Raw genomic sequence first — 9,890 nt, 5'->3', positions numbered from 1 at the left:
AATAAGAGGGTGACTTTTAAAAATGAGAACCAAAACATGAGAATAAAAAAGAAGACGCCACCTATGACAAACTGTCACCTAAACCGCCACATGCTCCTTTTATATGGAAAGAGGTGTCGAAACGCTTCCAACACCATCATGAAAGTTAGTGTTACGCCACCCAAAAAGTGCAAAGACGCTCCACATGTTAGCATGCACTTTGCAAGTGTCAACCAGTTTTTTTTAATAATATTTATATTTATAAAAATACTAATTAACCCTAAGCCAACTTAATTATAATAATAAAAAAAAACCAAGATATGATTATAAAAAAGTCCTTGGGAGTAAGTTTAATAACTTTTGTTTTTAAGGGTACTTAAGTCATTTTATCGTGTTACAAAAAAAGATAAAAAAAAGCCCCTACATGCATGTTTAATGTTTTTTTTATTACTTTTAAGTGTAACTAAGTCATTTAATTGTGCTTAAAAATTAGAAGACCGTTTTGTTCCTGACTAATTTGATAATAACAAATGAACTTTTGTAAAAAAACTATTATACATTTAAAACCAATTTTATTCAGTTTTTTTTTTAATAAGAGTAAAATAATAATTTTATTGTTCAAATTTACAATAACTTAAGTCTGTGTATATAGTAAAACTTTAATTCCTTTTAGTTTTTACTAGACAGATGACTCGAGCGTTGTTGCGGGGCCGATTAGCAAATAATATAAATGATTATGGTAATGGAAGTTGGAAGTGTCAGACCCATGTTATTGTAGTCTTCCATGCGCCTTAAGTCTGACAACTATGCCAGACCCATATTACTTGAGTCTGCCAAATATATCAAACCCAATTTACTTGAATCTAGCTAACATAACATACTTGCACCAGAACACCTAGGTCTGGTGACAATACCAGACCCGTGCGCCTAGGCTTAACAACCAAGCTAAACCCATGCGTCTTGGCTTGGCAATAACGCTAGACCTAAGGAGCCTGGGTCTGATAATCATGTCGAACCCTAGCGCCTGGGTTGCCGAATCCTGGCGCCTAGGCCTCGCAATCATTCTAGACCCAAGCGTTTGGGCCTAGTGACAACGCCAAACCCAAGCCGCCTAAGCCCGACAATCATGCCACACCCGAGTGCCTAAATCCGGTAACTATGCCCGACCCGTGCCTTGGTCTGTCAACCATAGTAGACCCATGCACCAAGTCTAACAACCAAGCCAGACCCACACGCTTGAGCCTGACAACCATTCCAACCCCAAGCATCTAGGCCTGGACAGACTCGCATGCTTGGGTCTGGCAACCATATGGAAATGACAAACACCCCCTACATGCAATCTTATTTTTGTTGAGACCTAATGATAATTTTGTATTTAACTGTTTCAATAAAAGAAAAGGACGGTGAAGCCCCTCAACACATGCATATTTCTTCCCTTCATGGGCATGGTTGTATTTTTACTGTTTATTTTTTTTTTAAAAAAAAAGACAAATGAAGCTCCCAACCCAAAGGTTAAAATGTTTCCTGAAGGACAAATCAATATTTATACTGCATCTTAAAAAATCAGAATAGACCATTTTATCCCCAATCATTCTTTCATTGCCTAATATATCCCATGAAAAAAACAATCCTACCCCTAATTGTATGCTTAGCAAGTTTTTTTAGAAAGGATAATTTCATCATTACACTACTCCAATTCACAATAATTTATGTCTAGGTAAATAATGAGAGAGATATTAAGCTTTTTTAGTATATATTGTAATTTATTTTAATAATAGTATAAATGCCTGACCAATAATGTTATATGTAACAAAACTTTTTTTAAAAAATAAGGAATAGAGAAAATGACATTTCGGTAATTCAATTTAATTTTTTTTTATCATTTATTTTATTCGTTATCAATTTGTGAGTTTTGTGCTTTGTTTTACTTTTATGAAGCATTAACGAATTTTTTTTTTTTGATAATTTTCTCAAGACAGACATACAATCTGATTTTATAAATAAATTTTGCATAAAAGCTTTAATAGGAATACACACCAATTGAGATTGCAGCCTAAATAAAGATAGATTAAAATTCAGTTTTATTTTATTAAAATTTTTTTATATTTTTAAATTATTTTAATGTGCTGATATTAAAAATAAATTTTTTAAAATAAAAAAATATTATTTTAATATATTTTTAAGTGAAAAGCTATTAAGTTGTATTTGTTGTTTTTTATATATTTTCAAGTATAAAATTGATTGAAAATGAATTGTTTGGTATAAAAAATGAAAGGTCAATTTTTACCATGTTTCCAGCTAGATAGGTCTAGATAAGCTGGTGGTAACTGGGCTAGTTGGGCTATTGAAAACTAAGCAAGTGGATAATATATCATTTGTCTCAACAAACAATGTGTCGTTCTCTTTACTATTTTTTTTTTTTTTTTAAAAAAAAGAGGTGAATGGCACAATTTAAAAAATAAAAAGTAAGGCCAAATGTGAGGGTCATGCCTTCAAATTGCACGCGTCTGACCCTTTTATGTCTTTTTTTTTTCCTTTTTTTTTATTTGTTTAGCACTCAAGAAAATAAAATTACCATGTCAATTCAATTAAACTTAGATTTTAACATGATTTTTAAATAATATCATAAATGTTTATTTGAATTTTAATATTTTTTTTCATTTATTAAGTATCTAATATGAAAATAACAATATTAATAATAAATTATTCATGACAATTTAATTCAAATGCTTTTTTTGTTTATAAAATTTTTAAATAGATTTTAAACATGATTTTAACACACACACACATATATATATATATATATATATATATTATTTTCAATCATAACAAAAATATGCACATAACATAATAAATTTTTTTTAACTCATTTGAACAATCATATTTGTTTTTAACATCGTTTCGACAAGAAAACATAGTTTTGGTTTAGTATTTTCTTATGATATAATTTACAATTACAATTATAATATAATTACAATCTGTTAAATAGGAAGGTGATTTATATGTTCTCTACATCAAATCATAATTATGCCTCTTTTCTTCCAAACAACACAAGTCCCTTTGATTCTCGAAGCCACAGCCGTGCCAGGATATCACATCTTGTCATATTTCTCACCAGTAACATTCCTCCGTATAAATCACCCTATATCCAGTAGTTTTAGTTGGAGAATACAAAGTTAAAAATTGAGAAATTACTATATATAAAAAAAAAACTAAGAGAAATAAGTAAAATATTGTGGAGCAAGATTGGAACGTGGCTCCGGTACAGTGATATTTTTTTTTTCTTTATGATGCAAGTCAAGAAAGTGTAAAATGAGGGTAAAATAATCTTTTTACTGGTTTTATTTGGTATTATTAAATTGATCGGTCAGACCAGTCTTTTTATTTTTTTAAACTAACATTCTAGAGCTCTTTAGTCCTTTTACTTTTTTTCAAAACAATAAAAAAATTAAATTACTTTTAAAAAATAAAAAAAAATACTAAACTTGTTTTAAGGGCTTTTTGGTTTTTTTATCATATTTTTTATTATTATTATCAAGTGGAATAATAAGCAATATGATCTTTTAATAAGTAAAAAAATAAAAAGATCCTAGTGCATTTAGAGCATGTTCTAGCAAATAGGAGTAGCTTGTGCTTTTAGAGTAGTGCATGCAGCTCTTCAGTCAATCAAACAATGTCTTCAAAGACGATGTTAGAAACGTTACATTGAGATCTTTATTATGGTAGAGTGCATGTCGGTAGATGACTAGTGATCTGGATCCAATAGATTAATTTTTTTTTCTTTTCTCTCTTTTTCTTGGTAAAATACAAGTGTCTTTTTATTTGTTTTTTATATCAAATTTGATCCTTATTCTTTCAATTGCTATTTATCTCTCTCTCTCTCTCTCTCTATCATTTTTCTAATTCGATTTTGTTTTCAATTTCATCCCTTAACATTTGATTTTAATTTATTTTAATGTCAAATTTGGTCTCCATTCTTTTTATTACTATTTGTATGTTTTAAATCCTTTTTTACCCCCCAATTTCATCTCTCAACATTTTGTGATTGAGAATTTTACTTTGTTATTTTATAGGGTTTGCCTTTTATGACATTAGTCCCGAGCTAATGACAAAGGTCTTTAAATATAAAATGCATTGCTTTGGTCTTTTTAGGTTCTTTTTAATTATTTTTTCAGTCTCATTTTTTAACATTTAATTTATTAGAAATTGATTTTCATATTTTTTTTTGCTTTCTCATCTAAAAAGTTAATTCTAATCCGATGTCTATAGTCATGAGATTAACATGCTAACCTAGGTGGACTCAATTTTTTTTCCCGTTGCTTCTTTTAAATTAATATTTTTTCCAATTCTACCATTCAATATTGGATTGTTTAATAATTAAGTTTTATTGTTATATTCGGTTTACTTTTAAAAAGTTACCTCGATATCATAAATCAGATCGTGGATTTGCCATGCTAACCTAAATAAACTTAAATTAGTTTTTTTTTCTTTTTCTTTCATTGCAAATATTTTTTTGTCAATTTATTTTTTATTTATTTATATTATCAAAATTATACAATTATATTAACCCGGTCAAATTAATGATACAATTGCACAACAAGGACGCCCTTTCGAGTAATACCTATAGCTGTTGAGCGATAAACCGAGATCTCCACCTTCCTACAAAGATTGTTGCAACAAGGAGATAACTGAATTGATCCCAGTTGCAGGTCTTGTCAGGGATGAAATCCAATTGGACGGTTCTATTAGTTGCTTTTCACCAGAAACTGTTGGAAGGGTGACATTGAAAATATGAAATATATAGTTAAGGGCAAAATCGATTGCCACATGAACAACAGAGTAAGTGGGGATAATTTTTGTAGTTTACCCAAACCTTTATAACTGACATAATCTTCAACAGATACACAATTTCAAAGTCGTATATGTACTGTGTTAAATATTACTACACATCACTTCACCTCTATGCTGCAAAGGATTTACCACAGCCACATGTCTTTGTAGCATTTGGGTTCTTGAAAGAGAAACCTCCACCGATAAGAGCATCACTGTAATCCAATTGCATCCCAAATATGAAGAGGAGGCTCTTCGGATCACAAACTGCAAAGCAAACATAAATAGGTAGGTAAATTTGTCAAAAATAACCTAGAATTTAAACAAGCACAATCTTGTTTCACATAAGCATAGGATAGTAGTGTGAATTTCGCTAGCTGATTACATTGTCTAAGCATGGCAGACAGACGGTACCCGGTTTTCGTGAAAGTGGGTATGTGTTGGCTACAGAAATCAGAGCAAAGACACACTTACCAGTATCCATGTTCAAGAAATAGTCTTGGCTACCACTACTAAAATTCAATAAAATCAAAGAAAGGATGATTATGGGCTCAAACCGTATGCGTTTCAAACAAGTCAATCTTGGATCACAAAATAAAAGGACAATGGCATATAAGAGAGAAACCTCAAAAAGTAAGACATGAAAAACACCAAAAAGTTGCAACCAAGACTTAATCTGACAACTTGTCGAAAGCTTGCGCATAGTAACATAGTTTGATGATATTTGCAAGAAGATATAATCGGGACAAAAAAGTGTTTTATCAAGAGTTGAAGAATTGAACATGGTCAAGATCTAACTTTGCATTTTCTTATAACCAACAATAAGAATTATTCTGCAATTGGGGTTTCAACTTTTAATACTTAATAATTACTGCAGACATATTCATTTGAAAGATGATAGAATTGAGATTTCCAATAAAAGCATAACCACATCAGCAGGCTAGGCAGCCTGCTACTGTGTCATTGCAGATTAAGACCTAGTTAGAGTCTGTTAATGGAAGTAATATCAGGTTTGGCTCTGCAATTCTTGTCCTTCCCTATCTTGAACGAGAAAGTGAGAGAGGCCTTCTAGAAAAAGCAATCAGAACCATGTTAGGGTTTACTCGGAAGGGAACCTGCTGATAATCCTCCTAGAAACCCTGGTTGGTTTGGTAGAAACTGAACTTGCCTTTATTCCCTGTATGGAACCTTGTAATAAGGTCAAGGTCATTACAACTAATGAAAGAGATAAAAAGTCCTAGAACTACGATACTTCCTAAAGATAAATATCAATTAATGGGTTCTAAACAACAAATGTCCTCATGTGTAAATATCCTAATTCAAGTTATTTTGTTATGCAACACTGTTTCCCATTCTATCTATGTTTAACTCCTTGGTACACCGATGCACATATGATAAGTTGGATTCCAATGGAAGAACTTGTACAAGAGAGGGGATAAAATGCCAAAACAAAAACAAGTACTGACTCATAAGGCAGCCGTTATCTGTCAAATTTCTACATTTCCTCCTAAATTCCCAATCTTCATCATGGAATATTATATCTTCACACCCTAAAGTGGGCTACATTTCATCCAATTTAGAGTTCCTGACTATGGACCATCCAGCTTTGAGTCTTTGTCACAAAACTATGAGTTCTGCTAAGCTACTACAATGATAACTGAACATACCCTAACCCATTCACATATATAAGGACCTACTTATGCAAGAAAAGATTGCGAGGGTTATACAATGATGGAAAGCAATAGTATATGATGAGTAAACCCAAGGGTATGCTGATATGTTAAGAATAATATTTGACTATATAAATTGCCTTCAACCAAACAGCTAACCTCATGAAGAAAACATACTCAATTTATTTGTTTGGTAATAAATTGTTGTGTTATGTTGTTAGTATGATCATTTAAATTAAAATTAATAATAAGAAATAACTTAAATTAATCAATAAACATTTTCCTTAGAAACTAAATGAATTGCTTAAGAAACAAAGTTCTTTCTTTAGAAAACATATAAATATCATAAAAAAAACATAAGTAAGAAATTAACAATAATCCCAACTTATATTTTTTCTAGTAAATAAGAATACTAAATAATTTAATTAAGATCAGCACAAGGTAAAAACTAGTATACTTAAGATAAAATAATTGAGGTTAGATGATTTTAATATCCTGACCAAATGCTTTTTGGACATAGAGTCAGTTTCAAAGTAACCAAAGCACAATAATTAGATTTCCATCACGTTTTGATGCCACTCAAACACTTCCAGTTTGAGTATCTTCATGTCATAGACGTTTCACATGCATTAGCCACTTCATACTAGCCTAACGAGTTTTACATATCTTCATCATATTTCAATGCCAATCTAAGTTTAAATTTGATTATGCTCATTTTTAATTATAATTTATTAAATTTCAACTATCCACCTTGATAAGCTTTTCTACCTATTCATAAAGAATCACATCATTTGATGGTCAAAGTGACTCAAAAGTATTGAGCTGAATCTTATCCCCATCACATTCAATCCTAAAATGATAATTCTATCCCAGTGGACGAGCAAAAATTGAGATATAATTATGCAGAACCATAGTTCAATTACTGTAGAGGACAGCCAAGCGATGTTTACTTTTTTCTTGCATTTATAAGATGAAAGACATCGTATTTCACCAAAATAATAGATGAATCAACAAACAAATACCATTTATAGATGAGAGAATCCCATTACTACCCGCACAAACGCCTTCCTCCTCAACCCAACTCATCCAATACATTTGTATCCATGACTCTTATTCATATTTTCATTATACTACAATTAACGCATTTCGGTCTTATGTTGCTTAACTTAACCACCAACCACTCACTACGTCAAACTAATCACCTTATATCAAGACCCTCCTAAATAAACCACTACGTTGAGCACATGCTCTTCAATACTATACAAAATACGACTTACGAAGCTCTTTCTGTCCAGTCATGTCTTTCAAATGCTCTCTAAGCACAATTCCTCATCTATCAACAAACTCCATTGGCAAAATATCACAACAAACAACTGAGATTAAAGGTGTCCCAGTCCTGCTCACATAAAAATAAGACTCGCAGAGTGGGTATCCATGGTGAGTCCCGCTTTTCTATGAGTAGAGGAGCGACATACCGAAAGTACCATTGGCTATATGGGACTAAACACCACCCTTATTTGTACCAGTATTTGGTGCACACCTTGAAATGACAAACATTATTTATGTTCTTGTCCCAACTAGGAACGTGGGACGATCTCTCCGGTCCAGTCTATACGTGCCAAAAATTACATAAAAAGAAACGACAAGAAAATACGATGCAAACAGAAACACTTACCAATTACAAATCCGTTACATTCAATGATGGAATCATCGGGTCTAGCATTGACTCGATTCTCAAAATCCATAGTGTAAGACATACCAGAGCATCCACCTTGTTTAACCCCAATTCTTAAGCACAGATCTTCATTTCTCTCATTTTTTATCCTATTCAAATGCTTCAACGCATTCTCCGTCACCGATATAGCCGGCGCCACCCCCTCCAACGGCGGCGAAGCTGTAATTATGAGCCATAACAACAACAACCACAGAGTCACATACTATAATAATTAACAAGAGAGTTGAGTTGAGTTGAAATGAATTACCTAGGGATGAAGCTGATCGAAGAGAAAGAGAAGGGTTTCGACGGCTGAGATTCGATGTGGAGAATCGGAAAGAGAGAGAATTTGGAGGAGAAGAGAAAGAGAGAGTTTTTTTATTAGTGTAATCCGGTAATCGGAGAAGAGGAGGAGAGTACGGTGGTGCTGTTGTTGAAGAGAATATCGCCATGGCTGGACTCACTACGGCTATTGATTGATCGATTAATCAAAGGTTTGATGAGAAGACGCAGCCGTTCCAAATTTGTCTACTGGTCAACATTATTTCATTTTTTTCTTATATCGTGTTTATAATATATACGGTACTACAATTTTTTGAGTTTTTTTCTTTTGTTTTATCTGGACTAAAATTTTATAAGATATTTATTTTTCTTTTGTTCGGCTGTTTGCATGAGAAAATAAAAATATAAGAGAGAATACTTATTTAACATTTAATTTAATTTAAACTAATATTCAGGAGCTCCACCTAATAAAATACTATTTAATAATAACAATTTTTTTTTGTTAGGAATTGTAATTTATGATTTTTTTAAATTTTCTATAAAATTATTTCAGTTTCAAGACCCGAGTTATGAGTTTAAAAAGATAGTCCGATTAAATCAAGTTTTTTTAATTATTTTTTTATTTTATCTCTTAATATTTTATTGATTGAGAATTAGAATTCATGATTTATTTTAGTTTGTTTTCTATAAAGTTATCCTAGTTTTATGATTCATTTCAATAACAATTTGTTTATAAAAAAAAATCTATGTTTTTTATATAAAAAAATTAATTTTATCTTTTAATATTTGGTTTGCTAGAGATTGAGTTTCATGATTTTTTATTTACTTTTTATGAGATTATCTAGATCTCAAGACTTAGATCTCGGGTTTAATGGAATAGCCTGGTTGACTCTGATTTTTTCTCTTATTTTTAAAATTTTATCTTTTAGTATTTTATTGATTAAGAATTAGGCTTTATAATTTATTTTGGTTTACTTTCTATGATGTTATCTTAGTCTCATGACCCGGGTCACGGGTTCGGTTGGTTAACTTGGGTTGACCTAAGTCATTTTTGTGTCCTTTTTTAACTGATTTTTCTCTCTCGATATCATCCTTTAACATTGAGTTATTTGAGAGATGAGTTTCATAATTTGTTTAGATTTTTTTTCTATATGATTATCTCGATCTCATGACTAAGATCATGAGTTTAGTAGATTAACCCAGGTTGCTCGAGGTGTTTTTTTTTTTAATTTCATCATTCAACATAAAATTAATTGTGAATTAGGCTTCACAATTTGTTTCAATTTGCTTTGTGTTAAGGTTATCATGGTCTCAAGATTAGGGTTATGGATTTGACAAGTTAACCTAAGTCAATCCAATATGTTGTCATCTTAGTATTAAAAAAACAAAATCGTCTTAAATTTGTTTTCCAATTA

At 31.2% G+C, this 9,890-nt stretch overlaps 1 protein-coding gene across 1 annotated transcript; it reads right to left on the bottom strand.

Moving 5' to 3' along the window:
• Nucleotides 1–4,762: 4,762 nt before the first annotated feature.
• LOC133673494 (iron-sulfur assembly protein IscA, chloroplastic-like) lies at nt 4,763–8,752 on the bottom strand. Its single transcript, XM_062094344.1, has 3 exons — nt 8,462–8,752; nt 8,155–8,373; nt 4,763–5,076 (listed from the first exon to the last, which is right to left on the bottom strand). The coding sequence occupies exons 1-3, from the start codon at nt 8,643–8,645 to the stop codon at nt 4,940–4,942; spliced, it is 540 nt and encodes a 179-aa protein (XP_061950328.1). The 5' UTR covers nt 8,646–8,752; the 3' UTR covers nt 4,763–4,939.
• Between the last annotated feature and the right edge of the window lie 1,138 nt (nt 8,753–9,890).

This window comes from Populus nigra, chromosome 14, assembly GCF_951802175.1.
Source record: "Populus nigra chromosome 14, ddPopNigr1.1, whole genome shotgun sequence".
NCBI classification, from domain to species: Eukaryota; Viridiplantae; Streptophyta; class Magnoliopsida; order Malpighiales; family Salicaceae; genus Populus; species Populus nigra.
This window is presented reverse-complemented; position numbering and strand designations above follow the sequence as displayed.